The following is a 27,108-nucleotide window of genomic DNA, read 5'->3' on the forward strand; positions in this document are numbered from 1 at the left end:
AGGTGAATCATAGAGGGTGGCCTTGTTTGTCTGTAATAGTGGTTTTAATATTATGTCAGTTAGTTTGTGTTGTTATAATTCACAAAACGATCATGTTTTGGTGCCCATCCTTTGTGAAAAAAGCCTGGCGGCACTCCAGTTGTCAATAAATCAGAAACGCCGCGGCTACGTGTTAGAAAGGTGCTAACCTATTTTGCCTGCTTGAGAATTTCTAGGTTAAAACTGGATTTAATGTTGAATGATGTATCTCCTGTGTCTGGGCCAGGCCTGGGGTTGTGTGTTCCTGCCTGGCTACCAGAAACACAGCTGTGTGCCTCAGTCTAAGCTGCATCAGGTTTTTGTGACTGCGTGACTGGGTGCTGCTTTGTCCAAGGGGTTAACAATCGGTGTGCCAGCATTTCTGCGCCCTCTTGGCACTGAAGGCAGGTTATGGAGAAACCTGAAACCGTGATTTGAGCATGTTGCTGCAGTTTTTGACTGTCTGTAAATTAGATGTTCCTGTGCTTAGACTGTTCATCTGGTGACTTAGTTCCAGAATTAGACAGTTATTTATTCTGGAAAACCTACACAGTGATTTGGAAGACACTGGATTATTCTTGCCCTGAGCATTGTTCCTTGAGGGCTGCATGTGATGACAGTACAGATGCGAGGCTGTTGCTGTGTTACCTACCTGTATTGCCTTATGGGCTACAAAATGAAATTTCATGTGTTTTATTTTTTGTTGAAGTTTCTACTAAATGTGAATCATTACTAAAAGACTAAATTCTTCTTCGTTAAGAACCTGATTAAAATAAGGGCGGATAATGCAGAAGAGTCAGTGCTACTAATTTTGCTTAATAAAGACCAAATGATTTGATAGGTAAATACTGTCCATTTCATTCGGGCTGAATATTAATCTTCTTATTCTAATTTGGTAGCACTTACCTTCCTGAAGTAATTCTTTATCCATGCCGTTTCCATTTGTCTCCTCCCTAACCCTTGTTCCTGCCCTCACATGTTTAGATTTATGAGCAGCATCTGTCTTAACACTGCTAATTCCTCTGTCCTTAGGAATTCTCCGAGAGGCACAGTGGAGCCTTTTAACATTTAATAATGTTAAAAAGTCTCTTTCTGGCCTTGATGTTTGCTAATTCTTCTCATGCGGTAAGCTGACTGCAGTGTGGCAAGCAGAAACAGGGCAGTTGACAATAACAGAGATGTGGGCTAATTGGGTCTACGTTAGCAGCTACCACTGACAAGGTATAGGGACCTTAGTCCAGACCTTTTCAAAAAATCTGTTAAGATGAAGAAGGAGAAAGCTCAGGGGTTACACTGTTTCTTAAGGATGGTTCATATCTGTGGAAGTAGACTTGGTCTCCTAGTACGAGTTTGGGAAAAAAGGCTACAATGGGAAAAATATTTTCTCCCTTGTTTCTGTCAATCCCTGTTGTTTGGTTAGAGGTGCAATTTTGTGTTTATTAATATAAAGGTCGTATTTATTTGGGATACATTGTTATCCTTAGCCCTCTGTTTCTATCCCTACAGAAATATGAAGTCCGAAAATGAACTTTGTCCTAAATTCAGGCTTTGGAAGCAGTTGTTGGACCAAAATTTCATTTCGCTCATGTATATATTGATAGAGCAGGGGAAAAACCACAAACAAATGTTATTCACTATCTCAGGAAAGGTTTTCACAGTAGACCAGTCAACTTTAATTGAACTAATTAATTACTTCGGAGAGCAAAACAGTATTGCACTCAAAGTTTCTAAGAAATCTTCTGTTAACACAATTCTATGGCTGGTCTATTTTGAAACTAATATCCATACAAGAAGTTCTATAATTTGTTGTCATTAGCATTGCTAGCATTTTTCTGAAGGGTATGCTAGTGTCCAGTCCTGGTGGGGAGAAGAGTATAAATTTGGATCCTTGATGGTTTTTTATGTGACCAAAACACATGAGATTCAGGTAGATAGCCTCTAGGAAAAAAAAATGTGGGTTCCATGGTATTCTTAGCGACAGGGGCTTAAACTTCCAAACTCATTTTTCTTGTCTTGTACCATTGGTTGAGAACAGGATGGCTTTTTCAGGGAACAGGACAAAGCTTGCCTTGTCTGGAGGGTAACTGGTAGGTTAATAGCCTATTTTCAGGCATAAGTTTGGTATAATTAAAGTGCTGTGATTTGTAACGAATAATGGCTTAAATATTTTCATCTGATAGTTTTTTGAACATATACACTGTATATGAGATACTGTATATGTATACATAAGTATACGTGTGTTCTGCAGATGGATTTCTCTGAATATCATTTTGCCTGTAGCATTAGAACCACAGCAGAGCTTTTCTTACTAACCGTTGATAATTCAGCTGATGAGTTATTGCCTGGATTTGTCCTCTGACTGCCCCTCCTTCATGCGCTTGTATGATTTAGGGTTCATTGGAGAAGGGTTGTGGAAGCCTTCCAGAAGCTCCAAACAATTGTCATGCATTACAGTGAGATTTCCAGAATGTAGAAATGGGTAGCTCGTGCCTTTCTTCGGATCAGTAGGGGATCCTAAAGGGTGCCAGGAGCCTGTGCTACAAGGGCAGCCAAGAGATTGGAGAGAAGCAGGTGTGAGCGCCATGTGTACATTAATACTCGAGCAGTTTGGGGAGCTAATGCCTGTTACCGTGCATTGTCCTCACTTTTTCTCCCCAAATGTGACAGTACAGGCACCACTGGGGCTGACACACTGGAAATTTTGTCTTCTGTAAAACGTCTGGGGGAAGTCCAGGAAGGTGACCGCTTTCTCTTCCAGCTCTGCAGTTTTCTTTGGGGTTTGGGTCATGGGTGGTCATTATTCGTTCTGTTTTCAAGCCGTTTTATTGGCAAATAGGTAACTTGTATCCACTGTGTGAGAAATTATTTCATGTTTAAAAGTTTGTGGAAAATTTGTTTCAAATGGCTAGAAATTAGGATGAGAAATTATATTTTCAATATTTCTTAAGGTGTTGCTCATTCTGAGGGATTTTTTCATTATTAAAAATACTGAAATACCAATATTTCCTGTGTAAGAAGGGAGACCTGCTAATTGTGGATTAACAACTGTTTTTCATGTTGGGTTCTCTTCACTCTTTACAAAATGCACGTGCACCCCTTCTCTGACATGGTGGTGGGACTGCAATATTGCCATATCACTGCTTTGGTTTTTGTTGTTGTTTCCTTTGAGCTGCAGAGATTAACACAAGTCGTGTTGTCTTCCACTTCTTTCCTCTCTCATGAGAAGTGTGGGGTGTTCGTTAGCTACCTATGCATAGCTGGATGTGTATTATTGATGCTGCTTTAATCAACCATAAGCAGTTTCCAGAGAACATCTTGGAGGCATATTGTTTCCTTGGGGATTTATTGCATTTGCAACATCACACCTCTGTTCCTGCTGCTTACAGAATATGATTATCAGCCATTAGTACTGAATACTTAAACGTGGTCACTACATAGTGTTTCCTCTCTCATCTGTGATTTCTATCCTGCTCGCTATTATGGATCCCTCTCTAGTGTGTTTGTTTTTTGCTCACCCCTTTCATGCTCTTTGTTTATCCCTGTGCTCACTGTTCCGATATAAATCCTTCCTAGTCAATCTTGCTGAGAGAACTGTAGGTAGGTTGTTGGGTTTATTTTCTCCTACCAAGTGATGTTGTCTTCATTTTCCTACGTAAGATAAAAATTCCTTCCATTTTACTAGTGGTCAGTCAGTGTCTTGGAAAAGATGCTAGATATTTAGGATATTATATCATTTGATTTCTCACCCCCACCGTACCCCCATTTAATCTTGAATGCGTGCTCTAGAAAACTGAAAAATCACATCCAGAGTTTTGGGCTTCTGCCTTCATGTTGCTTAGATTAGCGCCGTTAACAAGTAATACGTCATGTTGCACATTCGTATGTGATATATGAGCACACAAAACGGTATTTCAACCACAATGGTTTAAATCTTTTTTGTACATATAGTCATCCGTGTTTTGCATTTTCCTGCCTTACTGGAGGTGGACATGTTTTAAACCATTGCTTCTGATGCAAAATGAGATTGTGAAATCAGAATTGCGATGCTTTAATAACCATGTATAGTCTGTTAGTTTAATTTAAATTTTGGTAATGGTAAGTACCAAAACGAAAAAATTGTTCTTTCCATTTCAGTGTAGGGGTTCATGGCGGTGCATGAACCTTGATGTGTTTGTTGGTAAGAGATTTGGTTTAAGTAGGCAGCCATGGTGCTCCTTTGTCTTCTCTCCCTTGAAATACTAGCTTCCATTCCGAACGAGAATACTGTTTTGGTAAAGGGGAACCAACTAACGGCATCGTTTTATGCTAACACTTGAAGACTTAGAAGTATTTTGATCTAGCACATACCTGGAGATGTCTTGAGCTAGAAATGGTTGCTTGTGTTGCTCCAAGGAATCACCCCACATGTGAAGTGAATTGCTCTATGAGTTACTTCACTTTCCTCAGGGTTACTGGAGGAAGAAAAAATGTTTTGATATCTGCTTCTACAAATAATGCTGGACGATTGTCTTCCTTTTCTCTGCAAAATTATTTTTACCTTCCATTTAAACTTAAGGAAACCGATTTTTGGGGAACTCAGATGCTGACATCATTAAATTATGTCAGGGTCAAGACAACTTTAATTTTCTCCTTGATGTGTGCTTTTGGAGTATGCTTAGTTGTGCTGTAATACAGAAATACTGTAATGTGAAGAATGATTAATCACCATACACTTACCATGTCATTATATGGTCTAGTGGAGAATGGTATAAAATGATTTTGCTTGGGAAGAAGAGATCAGTATTCGTATGTGCTACAGAGAGACCTGATGACATTCTCTTAGGGCTGGGCTGGTAACGTGTCCTGTCTGGATTGGCTTTTCTGTCGACACTGCTTTGAATTATTTTCTTAACCACGTCTCAGGTGGTCAGACTGTTATGCATTTATTTGTGAGGAAGCTGTGAACGGCAGTTTTGATGGAGTACTTCCTCAGTATCACTACTACAGGTAGTGGTAAAGGCTGTTTTAGAGCTTGTTGCTGGCTGTATGTGTTTACTGTGTGTAAATTGAATGCTAAGGTTTGATACCCAATTTTTAACACTTGGTGTGCTTTCTTATTCTTACTAATATATGTGGAAGTTAATTGGAATCAGTTCCCTGGGGGACTGTAAAGCAAGCACTGTCCTCGGTTCTTGTTGGAGCTCTTTACTCTCTCAGAAGGTGTTTGTATTTATGCCATTTCATTCTGCTGTTGAACAGCTGTCTTCGCCGGTCTTGTGCTGTAGTCCTTCAACTGCTCCAGCTGCATTGGTGGAGCATAGCTTGCCACGTAAGCGAATTTGCTGGTGGCTGCTGGTTCTGTGGTCAGCATCAGGCTTCTCTGACCTTCCCAAGGGCTCCTTCCATAGTGCTGCTCACCCCAGTTTTTCCCTGTCCCTGCAGAAGAGGAATGTCACTTGTAGCTCCACATCGGGTCTTGCTAGCATCAGCCGCAGGAAGAGCTGGTACACCTCCCTGGGTTTTATTCTGCCTTGTTTTCTTCATGGGCTGTGTATTGTACAATATTCTGCGGTTCTAGAGTAGTTCTTGCACTTAGCATATGAAGTCTTAAGTTAATTCACATAGTAATAAAATTTATGTTCTGTAATTAATTTTTTTGGCAGGCATCTCTTTCACAGTAATGAATTGGTAGCAGTTCCTAAAATGTCTGTTGACTGTCTAGAGAATTGTAGGAAAGCTGGCATTTTAGAAATGTTTCTTATAACAGAAAGAAGTGGGCCGCTTCATATTAGCTCATCTTTTCTCAGAACTTCCAACTGAATTGAAAATAATTTTATTTTGGTGGATTGTTTTTCCCTTTACCCCTGAACTTAAGGGGTAATTGCTCTCTCTTCTTCTCAAATACATCTTTGAATTAGACAATAGTATTCTAAAGGTGCAGATAGTAGTTACGGTTCTTTAAAACACAAAATCAAAAAAAAAAAAAAATTGGCACGGTGTTACCTATTATCACAATTGTCTGTTCAGCTCTTTTAACAGCAGTTAAAAACCATGGCTCTGGTTGCAGGTTCATTTTAGGTTGCTTGCAAGACTAAATTCGTAGCATTTAATGATCTAGGATTTTCATACCCTAGGGCAAGATTACAGTAAGTGGAGGTCAAGCTGAACAACTGCCAGACCTAATTTACACTAGGATAGAAATGTTCTTGTCTAACAATTAGATTGAATGCTATTACCTCTTTCCCTAACTTCTGCTAAAATTTGGTTTATATTGTTTAAAGACTAAGGCAGTCTGATGCTAAGGAAGTATCCTCTGAGTGGAATATTAGTTTATGAAATTGCCCAGGATCAGGTATCCATGTTAATGGCCCCTTGTGTGCTTGTTCTGGAGGGGATGGGAGACTTAATCCAAGTAGGATGTTTGCTTAACATAAACTCTTCCTAATATGCCATCTTCAAGCAAGTAGCAATGAATGATGTTGAAACAAGGGAAGAAAAAATCTGGAGAAGATGTAGCCCCTTGAATGTAAATATTTGAACCTTCCCTGCCAGATCTGAATCATTTGTTTCAATAGAATTATTATAGTTCCTTCCCCCTATCAATTTATTTACGAGTAACCTGTGTTTTGCCACCAATGTCACAGGTCCTGACCAAACTCCTAAAGAGGTTTTCCCATATAGATTACCTGAAGAGTGAAATCTGATGGGTTACCCTGAAACGGTGAAACTGATTCCGCTCAAAGTTGTGTTTGGGCTAACTAAAGTAAAGGTGGTAAATATATTTTAGTCAAAGTACTGCATTATAGTAACTAAACGTTAAGTTCAGCTATGTAGTCAGCTGACATTAACTTCTGGTGACATGTATATAGGAATTTAAACAAAATTCTAGAAAACTTGAAGAGCAAACCTATTTGAAACAAGATATTCGACTTGTAATCCTGATTAGTGCTACCACAGCATGATAATTCTATACTGTTGATTTATTGTAAGAGCAATAGTAAAAAATAAATGGCTTTTTGAGTAAGCAAAACACAAAGGCAGCAGTTTGCATGACTAACATACAGAGATCAGCGTAATGTAAGTGCACCGAACGGGCAGTAAGCTCTGAAATCTGTGTCTGGGGCATTAAAATCGTGCTTTGGGGAAAAAAAAAAAAAAAAGCTACTTCATGATACTTCAGTACGCTAGTTTCATTTTTGTACGAAGGTATCTTAAACATTCATGAATCTTAATCATTTTTACTTTATTTTTATCCCTTTCCATTTTCCTGTGATGAATAGTTAGCTCCTTGATAACAAACTATGTCATCTTTTTAAATATTTTTTTAAAGTAGATCTTGGTTTCAGGAGCTGGGAAGTTGCTATAAGTAGCAAATAATTTGGCAGAATCCCGACCAGGTTAAAGCCTTTTATTTGCATTAAATGTTATGATTTGATGTTAGAGTCTGAGCAGTGATCACAGGCTATTATTGGTAGAAATACATCGCCAAGAACATCTGTTAGCCATAAGTAGGAGCAAAGTCTGCTGAGTTCAACACAGGACTAACAAATATATAATTGATGGCTAATTAAATAAGTTAAACAATACTCTTGAATAAGTCGCTAGAACACTATGGGGAATTCAACTAGATAAATTTTGTAGTTCAGAAACTTAAATATGTGGTTTGGAGAAAGTGTATTGACTCTTATTTAAGCATTGCGTAATTTTAAGTGTTCAACGTAAAAAAAAAAGAGATCAAAGCAATTGAAAAGAAGTATTGTCTGTACAACTGTTTTAAATACTTAGAATTATTATTTACTGAAAAAAATCAGAGAAACCAAAGTAGAACTGAAAAAGTCCTGTATGCTTAATGGCATGTTGGGTTTTCAGCTGCTGGGTTACCCATTTCAGAGCTGAGTGTGAGGGGATGGAGAGAAGTATTTCAGACAAAACAGGAAGAGAAATGTGTGCTAAGGGTAGGGATGCAGTTAATTAGAAAAAAAAATGGTTGGCGAAGATGAGGTGACTGATACAGCACTTGAAATCTAACAAATTCTTCTGACAATAATTACAAATAATTTCAAACTGGTAAGTCAAACATGGTCATCAGCTGAAAACCACAAGCTGATGATACATTCCAGATAATAAACAATAATGAGCTCTGGTGTGTGATGGAAGCATTTTGTCATGCCATTGCTAGGCAGCTCTAGGTTTTGACAGTTGTCCTCTGGTGACTGCTGCCATGGCGGCTGTGTTTTCCATCCATCTCTTAGAGGTTACCGCGTTTGGGATGAAAGTTGGCAAAATGGGATTTGTCAGCTCTTTAGCTCTCCGTATTTGTGGTTCAGCATGTTAGCTTTAGTTGTCAATGGAGATGGTCTGTTGTTGATGGATCTGACTGTAAACAAACCAGAGCATATGAAATGTGCAACCTTGTTCTCTTTTTTTAATGGTATGTTAAAATTTGGTCTAGTTGTTTTTTCCCCAGGGTGATAAAAACGACAGTTCAAATTCTTTGCTTACACCAAAACTGCATTCTTGTTATAGCTGTAAGACAGGAAAAACAAACAAAAAACCCCAATAACCCAAGCTTTTGCATTTGAGACTTCTGTCATCAGTGGAGGTGAGGGGTTAGTTCGCACGGGACTGGTACCTGTGAGTCCTCCCTGGGAAGTCACTGCAGGTGTTGCACCATTCCCAGAGCATGGGGCAATTCCCTCATACTACGGGGTACTGTGTTGCTGGGGGAGAGGGGGAATCACAGCACACGTAGCTTGTTTAAGAGATATCTAGCACTACTGCTCCTTCTTTTATTCCCTTTTTAAAAGCAAAAAGCAGGGAGAAAGAGGGCATAGCCACCTTATCTCAATAGCTTCTACTATGTTGCTGAGCTAGTAAGTGCAACAGTTGTGGCTTTAAAAACATTTTCTGTGCATTTAACATTGCTCAAGTAAAATACTTGCTACAGAACATGATTCTTTCATAATGTAACCAGTAAATTTTCAACGAAATGTAAATCTATCTGTAGGCTATAACTGCCTTTTGGAGAAGGAGGGAGCTACTGCCTTTATTTACATATTGAATTTACTAGAGAACAGATGTGTAAGGATATAGCTTTTTGAAGAAACCTGAGGTTTAATTTTGGTTGATTTAACAAGCTGTATGTTTTTGTATTTTAGATCTGTGTGAAATGGATGTCCCTGTATCCCTAAGGTGCCTAATGCACAGTATTTGAGAGATTTATGGGAAGATAATTTCAAAAGGACAAGTCTCACTGACCTTTGCTTCAGATTATTTTATACACATCAAGAGTTTCTCATTATTTGTCAGCTTACTTATTAAAATGAGTTTGGTCTGTAAGAAATGTTTCTGATATTTCTTCATGTTAGCTTTTATAATGCAGGCGTAGTATGTTATAGCTCTCCTAGTTAGTGTAATTTGTTACCTGCCACAAGTAAGCAATTACAGAGTTGAAAGAACTTATTGATTTGAATAATGCCAATATTTTTGCAATGTTTTTAGGATACATGCAAGTGGCCAAGCTGGTTTCCGATGGATGTTTAATGGATTTCAATAGCGAACTGTAGGTCTCCGTAAATGAGATTTCAGCACCAGACATCTCTCTTTCAGGATTCTTTTAAGAGGGCTTTGGTTTTAGGATAAATAAAGGAAGAGAGGGTGCTTTTTAGGCCAGGCAATAATAGGTATTTTTTCATCTAGTAATGACTTTGTTAATGGATTATTGTCTTTCTGCATTGTGGATATATTCAGTTGTCTAAGTTGTGTGGGAGAAAGCCATGAATATCACAACTGCTGTTTCATATAAAATTAGTATTCAGTGCTGCAAATCTCCAAACAAACCAATTGGGATTTTAGCTCAAATGTTGCAAAGGAGAACAGGAACAAAATATTGGGTATTAAAAATCTTTAAGTTATGACTGAGGATGTATGGAGCACAGATGTTCTGAGGCTGGCAGACTGCAGGGATAAGTTTCTAATGGAAGTTACAAGATTTTTATCTTTATTTCTTCTGTTTTAGAGGTGAAATCAACTTCTGCATACTTGAATGGTTGTTTGAATTTTTATTTTTACTTTTTAAAGGATGATTACTTAGATTGATCCTTGAAAGAGCCATAATCCACTTAAGAAAGGCTTAGGTTTTAGCTGTCGTGCTGCCTGGTTTGGATATGGCATAATATTTATTCCTTGTTTGCTAAATACTTCTTTTTCCTTTCTTATGGCATAGATTTAATTGTGCCACTTAGTTGTCTTCTGCACTAGTTGGCTTGTCACTTGAGCTAGGGAGGGATGGGACACTGCTCGTTTGTTCACGTTGGTGTTTGTGTAATGGCAGTTTTCAGAGCTTTACTATAAATAGTTTTATACTACCGTTGTGAGACTGATGATGCCAGTAGTGACCAGTGGAGACGGCAGCAGGAGAACAAGCACGTGGGCTTTTAGAGCAAGTAGAGACCTGTAAAACTATGGGATCTGCTACTGGTGAATATTGGTGGTGAAAAAGAGCTACAACTACACCTGAATAGGCTGCAGATTAGCTCACCTATAGACCCAGAAATATCAGTTCGTTCTGCACAGATGGTTCTTCTTCCTTTTTTTTTCCCCTCACATTTTTTTTATTGAGACCCAGTCAGCCAAATGCAGTTTGACTTCTGCTTACTCTTTTGTGTTTGCTTCTGTGCTGGACTTGATCTTTTTAGTTATCATCTGGAAACAGTTCAACCATTTTTATGTAGTGTTGAAGCTTCAGTTAATAAACTCTGGTGGATCTGAGTTGACAAAACACAGAACCAAACTGCTCTTTCCTTCTCTCTTATTTCAGAAGGCTTGGGATTGCAGCGCAGAGAAATACAGTGGGCTCTTCAAAGGGCTAGCCGAAGTGCGTTGTGACCTGGGCTGGTAGGAGCTCACTCTGAGATGTGCTTGAGAGGTTTTACTTTCTGCTCTTCAGTAGTTTTATTTTAAGGGGTTTTCCCATATTTGAGTCATCTAATATCGAGTGTGTTATAGCAGCGGCTGATGCTATGTAGTGTGTACCATATGGTCCCCCGCCAGAGTTTATAATTGAATGCAGTTGCTCATAGAAAGGCCCAAACAAAGTCGTGGGCACAAAGCCCTAGTGACCTGGACTTCTCAAAGAGGAAAACCTGTGTGGTAGGAGGGGAAGCTGAGGCTGCTACAAAGTGAGGCAACTTGCAGGCTCGCATCGATCAGTGGGAGAACAAAAAATAGAAGTTGCCAGATGGAATATCTTGTCTGTTGGAAAACCCTACCTCTGCAGAGGGTACTGAAGTTGTTCATCACTGTGGGCTGCTTGTTTGAACAATGCTAGTTCTGTTCTCATCTTTTCTTACGTAGCTGGTTACCTGCTTGCTGTGGACAGTAACTTTTGCAAGAGCCAAGGTTTTGAAGGGTTATGCGTTTTGGAAAAGTCAGTGTGTGAGGGGGCATGTGTTCTATAGTTCAGTTTGGAAACTTGGGGCATTTAGGCAGATGAGGTGTGCTGGCCTTGTATCATAAATCAACTAGTACTTCTTTTGGCTTTTTTAAAGTAGGCATATGTGGCTTTCTTTTTTTTTAATTTTGGTTGTCATCCGACTTGGCTTTTATTCATCCTAAGAGCCTCATTTTCGACGCAGTCAGACTACAACATCTGGAAGCCATTTCTTCTTTGGCAGGGGAAGATGTGACAGACAAAACGAGGTGTAACTTTTACTTTTGTTATCTTACCTTTTACCTTTTTGTAAAAGACATCTGAAATCAAAACATTTTAAAGACGTCTGGGATTTTCAGGTGTGTTTTAGAGATGCTCAGGAATACTGTTGGGCGGAATAATTAAAAAGTATTACAGGTACATTTTTTTTTCCTATAATAGTAACAGTTGCTCTTGTTGTACAGTTAACTCATTTTTCAGTATTTTGTGTAATGCCTATATCTTTTGTTTCAAACAATTTACTTGACAGTATAAATTACTAAGTACAGATATAGAAACTTCATGTGGTTCAAACCAAACTATATTTACACCATGAAATAGTATTTCACTTAGTGTATTAAGGATATTGATGTTATTAATGGTATTTCCATGAGTAATTGTATGACCCATGAAGCACCATGGCAAACTCTCTTCCTTCCAGAATAGATGTTCCACCAACTTATGTAATAAAACAAGCAGAAGTCCAAAAAAAATCATTTGTAATGAGGGGGGTGGACTATTTGATGGTGAAGCTGGGGTTGGCAGTTATTAGGATGGTATGGAGGTCCTGTTCTGTAATTCTCTTTTAAATTTCTAGACTTATGGTAAAGTCTAAACCTTTATTTTAAGTTTCAGCCTTTTTCATGTCTTTTAGATTCCCACCCCCCCCAAATAAAACCTGTTTAAAGACGTTAAGCTGTGAAAAAAACTTGCTCTAGTGTTTAGTGGTGTGCGCATTGTCTCTGGGGACTGGTGTTCTCCCAGCGCCTGGCTTTCTCCTGGCCAGCAGCAGGCCTGGCAGCTGCCTTCACCTCATGGCTGCACTCCTCTCCCGCAGGAGCGAGGTGCCCCGCAGTCGCAGCACGGCCTGCTGCCGATTGAAATGCAGGAACCGTGTGTGGAAAAAGACAGGGAGAACGCCTTAAGGAGGTGTCATGGGTATGGGTGGGCCCCAGAGCATGGTGGCTAGCGGGTGGGTGCTGCCTGGCGGGGACCTGGCCCTTCCTTCAGGCTTTGGCACCCAGAGCTGCAAGCAGGCAGCTTGCCGTGGGCCCTCCCGGGGTTAGGTAGGAGAATTAGCAGTAGCTGTCGCGAGGACTTCAGCTAGGCATTACTCCTCTTGGTGCTGCCGCTGCAAGGGAGGCGGTGAGGGAGCTCTGTCAGGTGGGTCTGAGCTGCTACTGGTACATGGCTGGTGAGTGCCTCATGTGGCTGCAGGGTGACTTGGTTCTGTTGTCCAGTCCAGTGGAGAGCTGACCATGCCAAGAAGAAAAGACAGTTTTGTTTTCAGACCTTTCTTGCTGCTGCCTCAGTTGAGTGCTAGAAGAGAGGAGGGAGCGGGAACTTGCTGTGTTTGGTGAGTGGAGTGGGAAGGAAGGCCACTGCTTCCAGCAGCAGCCCATGGTTACAATATCATAGGTGTGTCACAAAAGCATCTTCTGGGATGGCAATTTATCACTTTACCAGTGAACCATTTGCATCAGCTAAAGAGCAAATATTATAAAAATTGAATAAACAGCAGGCCGAGGAATAAAAGTGGTAGTGTGACAGCATAATGTAAGTGGCCACTGTAAGATCGCTTCTTCGGTTTTTGAAAGATGAAGAGGAACTGAGAGATGTTGACAAAGTGGTGTAGAGGCGGTGTAGGAGCTGGAAGATCAGAAAAAAAAAAGTGAAGAAATAGGTTGAAAATACTAGACTAGTACAAATGAGGTCGTTTAGGTTCTTTGTTGGCTTGTTAACTGTTCACTGCCTTTGGCACCATGGGCAGTTTCTGTGTAGGTACACCATGTCTGCTGGTGAGCATGGAGGAGCATAGATTGATGATGGCTATTCCAGGTGGTCTTGTAAAGGAAGCTTGAGACTTACTTGTTAAGCAAAAAGTACAAAAATAACCACACATCTAAAGGTTTTAATTGCATTATTGTTCAGTTTAGTCTTGATTATGCTATGATAATATGATCAAACTGCTGATACAGTTATAACTAAATCATGTTGAAGTACAGTTTTTACAATATAGAATGCTACTTGAAGTATGTTTTCTGTATTTTACTCAAATTACAGGATTGCTTTAAAGCTTGTTGGCCGTTGAAATACTAGGTTGTGTAACATTAGTACAAATAGCACTCTTGCAAGCCTGTAGGGAATGTCATGGAGTTGCTTAAAATCCACTGTTTAGTCTTGCTTGTGGAGATGACTGCAACAGCAGTATGGAGAAGCATACTTATTTGGAAATAAACAAACTGTATTTTATAAAAACAGAAGTTGAAGCATATTCTGATTTCTCAGAAAAAGAGTGAGGGGAACACTAGTTTATACCAGCTTTCTCTTCTGAAATAGTTGAAGGAAAATATTGGGAATACTTTTGGTCCTTGATTTAAACTGTGATCTGGCTAGCATTTTAACTGTTGCTGCTGCATAATTGGTTCTGAAGCATCAGCACCTCTCATTCATGGGTAAATAAATAATTCAGGGATGAACTTCTTCAACCATTATCATTTCTACAGCTGAGTGCATTGCAGTTTTACAAGTTCTAATTTTCTGAATAAAGAAAGTGAGGTCCCTGTTGTTTTTTTTTTACAGATGATTAACTGAATTACAGTGAAAAATCAATACACCTCTGAACAGTCATTCTGCATTTACTAAATCTTTGTCCCGTTCAAGTAGCTGTTTTCCTCTGGGGATCCAGGAGTTGGACTCAATCCTTGTGGGTCCCTTCCAACTTGGGATATACTGCGATTCTATGATCTCTGTGTTCACCCCAAAAAAGAAAGCCTCCAAATAATAGACTGGGGGAGGGGGGTGGGAATCATGTGTGTGCATTTTTGGGGAATCCATCTCAAACCAAAAACCACCTACCTGAACTGTTCTGCCATGAGTTTGTGCAATAACACTCAAGTTAGTGCTTTTACACAAGAGCATGAAACACAGGTTTCATGGACAGGTCTTGTAATTTTTTGTTTGTGTATATACACATACACTTAACAAAGGCTTCTGGCTGGGTTATGTTCGTGTTTGTTTAGCCTGTGCATGTAATGAAGTTGTTTTTCAGTAAAGACACATTCTAATTGTAGTTGTTCACACTTAGTTCTTTTAAGAGTAAAATTAATTTAAATGGAAACTATTACATTTAGAGTTAGCAACATTATATATGATTAGTGTTCCTGGACTCCTTTTCTTGTTCCAATGTTTTTTAGTTTGTTGACATTCTGTTAGCAAAAATCTAAGTACCAAGATACAGTAAGGGCTTACGTTATTTCTGCTATTAAAGTGTATTTTGAAATTCCTCTGCTTGCTTTCGAAAGCTACTTATGGAGACTGGTTGTACTACAGCAGCGAGATGCATTTCCGTCTTTGGAAGAGTCACTGAATCAAACATGTTATGTGCATTAATTTCAGGAAAGATGTGGGAGTCTTCCAGTGTCCTTATGCAATTTAAATATAAATCTTAAGGAAATGTGCTACAATATTACTGCTGTTTTAGCAATCTATTATAAAGTTTATTGCACAGAAATAACTAGGTCAACCTCTGGATGACCTGTCTTTTCGAGTTTCTTCAGTTAGCTTTAGGCTAGAGCTCCACCTTGTGATCTTTCAGCAGGATACATTTTCTTTTTATAGTTAATAATTTAATTATGACTTCACAAAGTTGAGTGACTTTTGAAACTTCTCATAGAGTGAGAGATTTCAGTATATGCTTAAGAAAATTAAAGTTAGAATGCTGTGAACATGCAAATATGCAAAACAAACAAAAAAAAAAGTCCAAAGAACTGCATTTTATGATGCACTTAAGTTTAGGTGTATTGAAAATACTGAAAAAATATGCTTATTAGAGCACATTAACAGCTAATGTAGACTTGCGCTGCTTGGAATGGCACCTGCATGAATTTTACTTTCCTCCTTTCAGACTGCACTATGAAGAATTTGATGTTTTAAAAGTTCTGACAGAATGCTTATATAGACAGTTTTCCTCTTTCTCATCAACTTCCCAAACAGCGTGCTTTGAATGAGTCGTCAGATCCGTGTGTAAAGAAGACATGTTGGCAGGCATCCTGAATTTCCAAAAGACATTTACTGAGATCAAGCATAATGGGGGAATGGCCAATACCAGTCTTTCCCAATACTAAAACCCATGGACATCAAATAAAATGGGAAAATGTTGAGCTCAAGGATAAGAACATGCCTCTTTATACTATACAGTTCGGTTTTGGAAGCTCTTGTGTGAATATCATGACAGCTAAATATTGGATTAAAAAAGTAATGGAATATTCATGGAAAAATACTGATTACGTGCTATGAAATGCAGAAATAATATGTTTGGCTGAAAAAATTCCTGACTTATTTGTGGATGTTGGGGGGTGAAGTCAAGGAGAACATCACCAGTAAGAACAAAGCAAATGGATTCTTCCCTGGGCAGCTTCTGCCGGCATCTGCCCATGAGGAAGTGCTGGGTTAGCTTGACCCTACTTGGCAAGACTCAGAGGTCCTTCTTGTAATCTTTATGTATGTAAAACTTTAAAAATGAGTCCTTACTGGAACTAATGCAAGGTGTTTTTTTTTTTTTTTTTTTTTTTTTTTTAGTCATTCCTGGGGCCTGAGCTTGATACTGGAGATCCCTTACAGCCTTAGCTCTTGTGTTCTTGCAGGGCAGTCACCTGAAACTACTGTCTTCCATTAATACCAGTATGTAGTTGCGCTCATGAGGGCCAAGTTTCTTTTACTTCCTTCAAGAAAAACAATTCTTGAAACTTAAATCTCAGTAGCTAAACTCTACAGCATCTTGAATTACTAGATATTTATTTCCTATTTTCATGAAGTGATTATGCCCAAACAATGACATATTTTTTTCTTCATCTGTTGCTTGGCCTAAGATGAGTGTTTTTTCCAAGTGCAAGTGGATATCAACTCCAGCCAGCTGTTTTTATCAGGTGATTTAAATTTTTAATTCAGAAAATATATATTTAATCATTTGCCTGTCATTTTACATGGTTTTTATCTTTTTTCTTCAAAATATTCTTGTGTGATTGTATTATACTGCTTTTTGAGAAATACTTTTGCGAGAATTGGTAGGAGGGTAATTTCCTTTTTATATAGGAGACTGAAAAAGTTTTAATTGTGTAAACAAATGGTTAACTTGCTTTCTGTCTCAGTACCATCAAATTTTATGGAATAGGTAACTTTATTACTGTAAATAGGTAGTATTAATGAGACATAATATGAAATTTGCATCTGAGCTTCTTGATCATATCTTCAGTACTCGTGGTGCTTCTCACCATTGAAAAACTCAAACTAGAAAAGTCAAATAACACATTGATGGACAGGTTGAACTTGAAACAGAACCGTGTGCCTTTTGAAGTTTGTGCCTTTACTTTGTGCTGGCTTAGAATCACGTGTGCCTGGAATGGGACTTGGGTGGCTGGTTGGCTGCTCGCCTCTTGCTTCCCCTTGCCCCGCTCCTCGCTGAGGTACATTCCCAACGGGCACTGGCCTGATTCTCCAAGTTACAATTGCTGACAGGAATCGGAGCAAATCTTTGTATTTTTTTAGATTATTGTTATTTTTTATACCTGATACACTTGGAATGATGATATTGCAGCACAGCACGAGTGGAGCCGGTAGCCATGCAGGCCGCCTGGCCGTTGTCATAGCTCTGCGCCGCCAAGGTAGGAGCACTGCTTGGCCCTCCCCTGTGCCTGGCTGCGCCGTCACATGTTCCCAATGCGTTGGCTCTGGGTACCCACTGGTGAACCAGTTTAACTTGATAATCCAGGAATAAAGTTCTTGAGGTATATTTTTGCCCATTTTATTGGGGAATTAAATTGGGTGATTCTGAATGGCAGAGCCTCCAAACGATGAATGGATGTTGCACTGCCTGCAAGTAGCTATTTGCAAAAAACTCCATATAAACCAAGCAGGGGAGGCTGTGATGCACCAGTAATGTGCCTTTGTGGTTTTAAGGAAGGGAGAAACGAGTGACGAAGGTTTTCGCTGTTCTGCAGCGACAAAGTTTGTGAAGCTTTTGATCTTATACTGTGCTCTGGATGGCGCATACTGTAGTAGTTGTGGACTGTCTTGAGATGCACCTACCTGTCTTGAACCTCTCTTTTCGCCACTGCTTATTTCCACTCTGGTTTCTCTGCGTTTACATAATTGTGTGAAATGTGAAGAAACAGCGACTTAAGTTCAGGGTTTGTGGTTTTTCTCAGCTCACCAAATTCTGGAAGCTACAGTGGCCCCTAGCATTCAGAAGAAGCACTTGCAGGAAAGAAATGTACAGCCTGTATGTGCTCAATTGAAATGCAGGCTCTGAAGCGTTGCTACCAGACATTGGCATGCTAAGCACATGGAGCTTGTATCTTTTGCTCAAATACTTAATTACTCTGACAAGCCTTAGAGTCAGCAGAGTTCCCAGTTCTGAAGGTTCTTCTCTGTGCTATTGCATCTTGAAAATACCTGAACCTCATGCTTTCTTAATTTCTTCACTGTGTAAAATTTAGTTTGAGACAGAAAATTGACACAGAAGGCTTTAGCATGCATGGTCGAATTTCACATTTGAAGCATTCATTGTCTGCCCTGCCCCCAAACATAGGAAAATCTTATATGTAATTAACTTGAAAAGAAAATATTTTGCAATCTTACATTTTCTTGATAAGATGCTAACACTGTTTCTGATACTTTTCTTTATAATACATAGATAATACTATCTTCATTGATATTCCTAGAGACATGTTGAGTGCTTTAAACGTTAAAACTTGTAAGCCTGGTTTATCAACTCAGGAAGACAGGGAGTTGTGAAGTAGCTGGTTAGATTGTATGAACTTAGAAGAACATATCTTTGTGCTAAGTATCAGGAGCATTTACACATCAGATTCAAAATTGGTATACATAATGTTCTTAAATGGGCACACACTGTGCTTTAAGTTTAACATCAAATCTGTTTTTTGGTTTGGTTAACCACAATATCATAGTGTTGGTAGTAGAGTCTGGACTTTACAGTACAAGGTCTTACAGTTCAAATTTTAGTCTAGTATAGATTTAGAAGAAGAAAATTATTTGCAAGGTGTTTATGAAAACCATTCAATTTCCTCATGCTATTCAGAAGAGCATTTATTTTCCAAGCACTTTTTTATTTCCTTTTATTTCGATGCTTTTAACATTTGTGGAGATACTTTTTTTTCATAAGATAATGGGAGGAGTCAAAGATACAAAATCTTTATTTAAACAGGAAAAAGCTTGGCTGGAAACAGAAGGTGGTGTGATCTAACATTTTCTATGTTTCCAACTTTTTTTTTATCCCTTATGTGGAAATGTTTCTAATGTGTTTTTTTATTATTATTTCAGAAGCTGTCCACTACAAAGGAGGAAAGGAAAGTAAGCTCGTACTTCAGACTGGTTTTTGAATATCTTTCTAATACAGTGGTGTTCCAGAAGATGATAAAGAAATGATAGCAGCTCCAGAAATACCAACTGATTTTACTCTCCTTCAGTAAGTGCTTTAAGAATTTCTGGTTTCATTTAAATGTACTGGTGATTCTTAGTGGTAATAGATGTGGTTGGTTTTTCTCTTGGAAACAAGGAAACAAAATGATTAAATACGGTTATAGATTGTTTTTCCAGTTTAAAATAAAGCACTGCTTGAATTCTTTCTTGAGTATTCAGTGATAATTAAATATTTTAAAAGTCCTTTTTATAAAGTATTTTTAAATCAATTTTTAAGCTTTGCTAATAGGAAGCCATCATGAGACTTCTTTGTTTACATGGTGTATTTGTCAAGGTTTTACGTCTTTCAGAATCAAAGTATTGAAAAAGAAGTTAGAAATACAGAAATTCTAAGTTTCCTTCCTTCCTTTATAGAGAGAGGTGAAGTTGTTGAGGTATTTACTCTTAATAACTGGGGCAGGTTGCCTAATGTCTGAAACACCCAATGCCAAATGCTTTAGTTAAAGCTGAAGTCTTAGCTTCCCTTCAGGTGTTGGTTCCTGGGGTGTTTATTTGACTAGACTGCTGATCTAGTTTTAAGAATAGGTATCTGAATTTTGAAAATTTAAATTTAGCAATAGCTTACATTTTGAACAGAGAAATGAAATGATTAGTTAAAGTAGACCAGAAGAATGCAGTTCCTCACCTTTTAGTTGCCAAGAAATCAGCATGAATCCATTTCAGTGGTCTGGAGTATATTAAGCTGGTCCAAAATAATCCAAAAAGATGCAAAGATACAGTTTTGTGTTAAGGAGGTTGGTGGTGGTGGTGGTGGGGTGGCTTTTAATGAGAAATAAAGTTGTTTATAATGTGTTCTTTTTTTTTGTTGATACAGTTATTTATCAAAATATTTGGAATTTTGTATTCCGTTCTGTAAAATTAAGAACAGCTAAGTAATATTGAAGAGTAAAGATTTCTCAGAGTTTTTTGCAAGGTTGGAGACTTGTTCAACCTATAGCAGAATACATGGATGGCAAAATACATGTTACAAGGCAGAAACTTCCTTTCAGACAGTTCCACAACAGTGAGAAACCTTAAGTTTCTAGATTGTTTTAGAAGGTTATGAATAAATAAATTGGAATGGCTCATTCTCCCCCCTGTTCAGGTCATCTTTATGATTACATTGTTAAATTGAATCAGGAAATGTGTATCAGAAATTTGTGATAGCAGCTGGAATTCATTGTACTGCCTCTATGTGTTAAAATAAGCTCTAATAGCATCATTTAAGATGTCTTCTATAGGAAATGTAGAAATGAAAAATTTAAACTAAGGATTACTTAGTAATAATTTAGGCGAATTTTTTTCCCCTGACTTTGTCATAGGCAATAAAGGGTTTGTATTTTGATGCAGCATGTATTAATAACGTAGGAAAACAAATTTGAAAATCTTTTTTATTTTACTTATCTTTTTACCTTACATAAGCCTCCAGGTTATCTTTTTGGTGGAGAAATCTTGCTTAAAATATCTTTTCTCCCTATACGTTTCAACATAACTACTTGGTTCTTTGACAGCATGAAGACATCTGCTGAGACACTTTGGTTGTGAGGGAAGGTAGTGGCATTGTTGTACACTGCCATATTTGTGGCAGACATTTACAGTGTTTGATGGTTGAAATTTTGTAATGTTTGTCACATGCCAAAAATGAAGTTCCCAATCTGTTGCTATTTCTGCTGACCTTCATGCTTTTTAGTCCTACTATATGGCTTTCACAGGTAAAAAGGAAATTTTTTTCTTTGGCTGAGGCAAGGTGTGAGCATGGGGATTTGCTCCGATATGTTCCTTGACAGTAGACTTAAACAGGAGATAAAAACAATTTTTCTGTTGGAGTTGACTTACATTATGTCCTCAGTCCAGTGACTTTATGTAGTTTAGTTACGAATGTTTCTGGTGAGATGTATAAATGGTTTGTCTTTTATCCTTACAGGGAGTCTGAAACACACTTCTCTTCTGATACAGACTTTGAGGATATTGAAGGAAAAAACCAAAAACAAGGCAAAGGAAAAGTACGTTCAGTTTATAGGAACAGTGAAATACTTGTACTGTTAAAGCATGAAGAGTTGAGCACTTGTTTTGGAGCTGAATTGTCTTATTCTTATTTCCTTATTATACTTTTTTTTTTTAAATGCAACTGTTCTGTGAATAGAGTTTATATTTGTATTTTTACTGAAATACTTAGTCTTGAGTATTTACGTGATATTTCCTTTGTGTTGTGAAGGCACAAGGGAGGGCTTTGATTTGACTAGTCTGCATGTGTGCCCTCTTATACTTAAACCTGGTATTAATACAGTCTCTTTTGGTTGATGTCATTAATTCCGGCTCTTTTCATTTGAAAAGTGAATAGAAACAAACATTTCAATTAAAAATTTATTATTTTGTTTTACAGTTTAAACGCAAGGAAAACCTTTTGTGTCATTGTCACTAATCACATTTTTAATTGCCAAAAGATTTTAAACCAGAGAAGGAAATACAAAACCTGTAGAGGTTCTGTTAGTCTTCTCTATCAGTGAGAATCAGCTATTCTGCCCTATCTAACTTTATCTCACCTTCTGATTTTAAGTTTGGTTCTTGGAAACATAAGGTCCTGTGTATAGTTTTTGTGGTATGAATAATAATTTATTCTAATTACTATGTAATAACTATTTAAAACTTGTGTGTGTGTATGATTACAGACCTGTAAAAAAGGTAAAAAAGGACCAGCAGAAAAAGGGAAAAGTGGAAACGGAGGTGGGAAACCTGGTGGTCCAAATCGGATGAATGGACATCACCAACAGAATGGTGTGGAAAACATGATGCTGTTTGAGGTAGTTAAAATGGGCAAGAGTGCTATGCAGGTAAGACTTGAGATGTCCTTCAGACTTGGATGAATATACAAGTTAAATATAACAATATTGTACATATAGTTTAAGAAAATAAAGCCTAGAGTAATTTTTCATTGTAGCTTTTAGTTACGGATTAGAATAAGAATTCTTGTGTTGTTAAGATTTGAAATTGAAATAACTGACTTCTTATTGCTAAATGCAAGGCATGAATAATCAGGTATATAATAAAGAAATACAAAATACTATTCAAAGTGAATCCCAGTATTCTGAATGAAGAAAGATTGGAATTTAGGCTAGGAAATTTCAACCTGGTAGAAATTACTGCATTAGGCACTGCGTTTACTAATCGGACTGAAGTCAGCCTATTAAGAGCATTAGCTTTTTATATGGAAAATTATCTTAAATCACCAGATTTTGCTTGACTCTGTGAATCTTCAGTGAAGAGAGGGTTAAAATGTAAGCCTGCCAGCCATGAAGAGTTCATGCTGACTCACTCGTGACTCCTCAGCAGCCTAGCAGAAAGACTATCTTTGGGATTAAAAATCTAGAGTTTACAGCTTCTCTGATATGTGTGCAGGAAGCTGGGTCTATGTGCAGTCCTCTTGAGATTTGCAGGCTCCTGCTTCAAGCTGGGAACCTTGAAGCCTGAATTCCTTGGGAGAAATTTAGTTCAGATTTATACATACTACTTATACTACTTCAGTACTTACTACTTATACATACTGCTTTAATATATTTACTCAGAGAAATTCTGATACTTCTGTTTTATTCTGACATATTTCAATGTAAGTGAAAAACTATACTGTTCTAACTGCTGCTCTGATTGCTACATTTACAGCCAATTACCATGGGTTATATTTTCATGACGTTAACTCTATAAACAGTCAAATCTTTGGCTTTCCAAGAGAAAAATAGACCTTTGCCTGCAATGCCTCTGTTTAGTGGGGAAATTGATACCTAGGTAACAGCATGAATCTTAGTCCATATTTTAATTATCAAGAAGTATCTATAAAGTAAAATAAAGTCTTTAGTTCAGCACTTGGTGTAAAAATTTTTCTCTGTAGCCATCAGCACTTGCTTACCTCAAAAGATTTTGATAATCAAAATCTTTAATTCTGTTCCATACCTTCTTCTGTTCCATACCTTCTTCCAAGTTTGTGTCAGTTCTCCCTGGGAGAAAGATTGTTCATCCACAGAGACAAAAAGTTTCAGGACACTTACTTTTCTGCTGGAGGTTCTTCAAAAATAAATGAATTCTGAAAACAAGGCTGCCTAACTGAAATATTTGCCCCCTTCCTAGTGTTATCCTGGTTTTGCACAGTGACCTTTGTAAGCCTAATTTAAGACTTTTCCTAGGTTTCTTTTCCTTTCTTCCACCATGATTAATCAAATCAGTACTAGTTTGTAGGTTCTGCTCCTACCGGGAAGACAACGACAGTTTCACTTGCATTTTTAATTCTTCTCATCTTGCTGACAAAAGTTGTATCATACTGTAAACAGTCTTTCATTGAGGGAAGAGGGATTTAGCTGTATTTCTGTTCAGATTTTTTTTCCTATGGTAGTATATTTTATTTGTCCTTGCACCATTATTGCTTTTAAGAGTAAGCACTGAGAAGAGTTGACAGGAAACACAGGGGATGCTGTGGAGTCTGATTTTCTTATGGAAGTCCTGAACTATTTCGTCATCTCTTGTTATTGAAAATTACCCTACTTTTTAGGGCAGGATACCAACATATTAAACTACTCAAAACTGAGAGCTTGACACTAAAGCGATTCTCTTGTGCTTGTGTTAAATGTATGCTTTCATATGATTTCTGCAGTAGACAGTTTGTGCTATACACATGGATGGTTTGTAGATAATTGCATGTGAATTCTTTCTTAAAACCACAGTCACAGATTTCCTGTTAATTTGCTTCCCTTTAACATTCTGTAGTAAAATTGTCTTATTGCTATTCCATTTTACTAGCCATTATGTTTTAGTTTAGTTAACACAGCAATTAATGTCAATACAGTGTAGGGCAATGCTGTTCATCCTGTTATAGCTCATGTACATGCAACACAGTTCATCATAAGGGCAGAATTTAGGAAGAGTATAGGGAGTTGCAGCTGTTGGAACTAAAAGCCTAAATAGTATTTTTGAGAAGTTTCACTAGTTAAAAACAAACAAAGCCCCCTGCTGTTATAAAATCTGCTAATTGTGTTTTGTACTCTTCCTCAAAAAATGTTACTGTGTGACTCTATGGTATTCCTGTGCTTCATGTCTAAGCATCTGTTTTGTGCCTGTATATGTTTATAGAATGGAAATGAGTTCTTTTCCTGAAAATGCTATTATGACAGTAAAGGATCATTCAAATGTTTTGTTCTGTATCAGTCAAAACATCCAGAGTTCCAGTTACTTACAGAAAGAGCAAGAATCACTTACTAGAAAGCAGTTTAAATAACACTAATTCTTCAGTTTATTAAAAACTAAAAATTGCCTTTATATTGTTTCTTTTCAGTCTGTGGTGGATGACTGGATAGAGTCATACAAACATGACAGAGATATAGCACTTCTTGATCTCATTAACTTCTTTATTCAGTGTTCAGGCTGCAAAGGTAAGATACGGAAATATTTGCTCATCTCTTCATATAATTTTACAGCATGTTTCTCATTCTTTGCTTTTATACTGCATATGCTGAAGGACTGCTCCGTCCCTGGGGTTAGTCTGTATTATAAGGTTCTTGTAGTCAAACAAGTATTTTTGAAGATGGGAGCAAGAGGTTTAGAAATTTTACAGAAACACTTCAAAATGTACGTTAAGCCTTTTGCATTCACACTGAAGAAAATGCAGTACTGGTACTTAATTACTTCTCATATCTTCCTCAGTTGCTGATATTATGTTAGAAAAACATCTGTCTTCAGTATTGATAGCTTAACTTGCTTGGTCTTGGAATCAAAGTTTGGATTTATTTACTTCACATCAGTGAGCGTTCCATGGTCATTTAATAGCCTTCTAGAGTTGTTTCATGTAAAAGAAATGGGCAGTTCCATGGTAGCCTGTCTACAGTAAGACTGTATTTCTGTATTTTATGTTCTATTTTGGGGAGCTTCTGGTTTTCCAGAATCTTTCCTCTAATCCACATCCTCCATTCTTTTTCCTCTCATCTTGTTTTGAAGAGGAGGAGAAGGTAGCTTACTCTACAGTATCAGTGCATTTGATAGTGTCTCTCATTCCAGATAAACTTTTAACATGTATAAATCTTCAGAAAGCTAATAGCATTCCTCAGTAGATGTTAGTCATGCTTTCAAGAGCAGTGACCTTTTCATTATTGTTACCAGACAAAATCTTTTAATGCTTTCTGAGATGATGCTTGTCATGAATTTTTCCAGTGCAGTTGTAGTAAGCTTTAGGAGGTCTCTTTTATTTTTATATCACCCTTTGCACACGAAAAATTTGAGGCTAAGAGAAATAGAAATTGCATGAAATCATTGAGTTTTATCATAGCGAAGTAGATGATAAATAGCAATAGAACTGTTCAAAATAGTCTTACACCATTTAGTATCTTGAATACTAGAAGGTCACTTCAGATTAGTATAGTCTGTCAGCTGATGACGTCTGGAACAAATATCATTGACTTCTGGATATGAACGAATGAGTAAATTTTAGATGGTGTGAGCACACACTTTATATAATAGGAAAAACTGTAGTGCCCCACACTTGTTAAAAATGGTAAAATGAAGAGTATAACAACTTGAAAAATAAGCAAACAACAACAGAGCCACCCAGCACCACCAAAAAAACCCATGTATAATCTGTAGGTTAGGTGTAAATTGACCATTTTTACATGGTAGCAGGAGATACGACATCTGCCATCCACCTCTCTCATTTGAAGTGTTAATAATAATCTAATCTAAATTGTAGGAGTTGTCACAGCAGAGATGTTCCGACACATGCAGAACTCTGAAATAATCCGAAAAATGACTGAAGAATTCGATGAGGTAATTTAATGAAAGTGCTGAGAATGTATTGATATTAGAATGTTTTTCCATTTTACCTGTCCTAATCCTACTGCATATTTCTTCAAGTGTAAGAACAACTGTAAAAATGACAAGACTTTGATGAATGAAAACCTTAAACTCTCTAATTTTGAACTTATAAGACTAGTAAATAAAATTCTGTGTGTATGTAAGTGATTTCTTAAATTATTAATAAAACAAATGTCTGCTTTCAGTTTTTGAACAGTGGGAACTTCTACTGCTGGGCCTATGTGGTATACTTCCTCCAATGTCCCCCATACCCCTCCGTGTACATGAGGTCCTTAAGTCTTTTTTGAGAAACGTGTGAAATGTTTGTTGAATTTATTTCAACATGTCCATTAATCTACAAACTGTGGAGATTTGAATTTGATTATTCTTTAGTTGAAGACTAATGCTTTCCATTTCATGGGAAATGTAGTCTTTCTGCCTTCAAGTTGTCATTTATTCTCGTTCCATTGAGTGTGGGGTAAACGAGGTAGACTCTTATTTGTTTATTTTTTGGGGGTTTGTGTTTTTTTGGTATTGTTTTCCTTTCACCCTATGTTCCGAAGAATGTGAAGATAACTGGATCTTCCTCCCCAAATTTGTCTAGTAAGGATTTTTTTCCTCTTAAATTAAAATCCAAAGAAAATTAGTAACTTTAACAGATAAAGGTTTAAAGGTATTTTATTATTCTTTAGCTTTAATTCATAAATGGATTTGATTACTGTCATGTCACCTGAAATTTAAAAAGCTTCAGTTAGGATTATTTGTTCAGATTTGTTTATCACTGTGTTACGCTTACTCTTTCTTGTAACAATTCTAATGAACATCTCAGCTCCCAGATTTCTAATCCCTTTTCATGGATATGTTTTTTGTTTCTGAGTTGTAATGTAATTTGGCATCTTATTTGATCGCAGCTGATCGCTTATCTGATTGCTGCTGATTGCAGAAACACTAAGAGAAATGATCATCAATTGTTTTTCTGTCATTTTATCATTATTTATAAGGGTACCCAGAGCAGGAGAGGAGTACACATTTCTTATTTTCACGGCGTAATTTCTTATTTTCAAGAAGTAGTTTGTCATTTGACTTAAGGAATTTTCAGTCTAACATGTAAGCATCTC

General features: G+C 37.5%; 1 protein-coding gene across 6 annotated transcripts in view; it reads left to right on the top strand.

The window, feature by feature from the left end:
* The window catches only part of STAG2 (stromal antigen 2), a 76,276-nt gene that overhangs the window by 16,617 nt on the left and 32,551 nt on the right, over positions 1–27,108 (top strand). For 5 of the 6 annotated variants that reach the window (XM_035541431.2, XM_035541429.2, XM_035541427.2 and 2 more), the window contains exons 2-6: positions 19,028–19,172; positions 21,090–21,168; positions 21,835–21,996; positions 24,483–24,579; positions 25,887–25,963. In XM_035541431.2, the coding sequence (XP_035397324.1) occupies positions 19,129–19,172; positions 21,090–21,168; positions 21,835–21,996; positions 24,483–24,579; positions 25,887–25,963 (459 nt within the window). In that variant the 5' untranslated portion in view covers positions 19,028–19,128. Of the gene's footprint in view, positions 1–16,562; positions 16,615–19,027; positions 19,173–21,089; positions 21,169–21,834; positions 21,997–24,482; positions 24,580–25,886; positions 25,964–27,108 lie in introns of those variants that run through there. The other variant, XM_035541428.2, reaches the window with a different exon arrangement.

This window comes from Cygnus atratus, chromosome 13, assembly GCF_013377495.2.
Source record: "Cygnus atratus isolate AKBS03 ecotype Queensland, Australia chromosome 13, CAtr_DNAZoo_HiC_assembly, whole genome shotgun sequence".
NCBI lineage: Eukaryota > Metazoa > Chordata > Aves > Anseriformes > Anatidae > Cygnus > Cygnus atratus.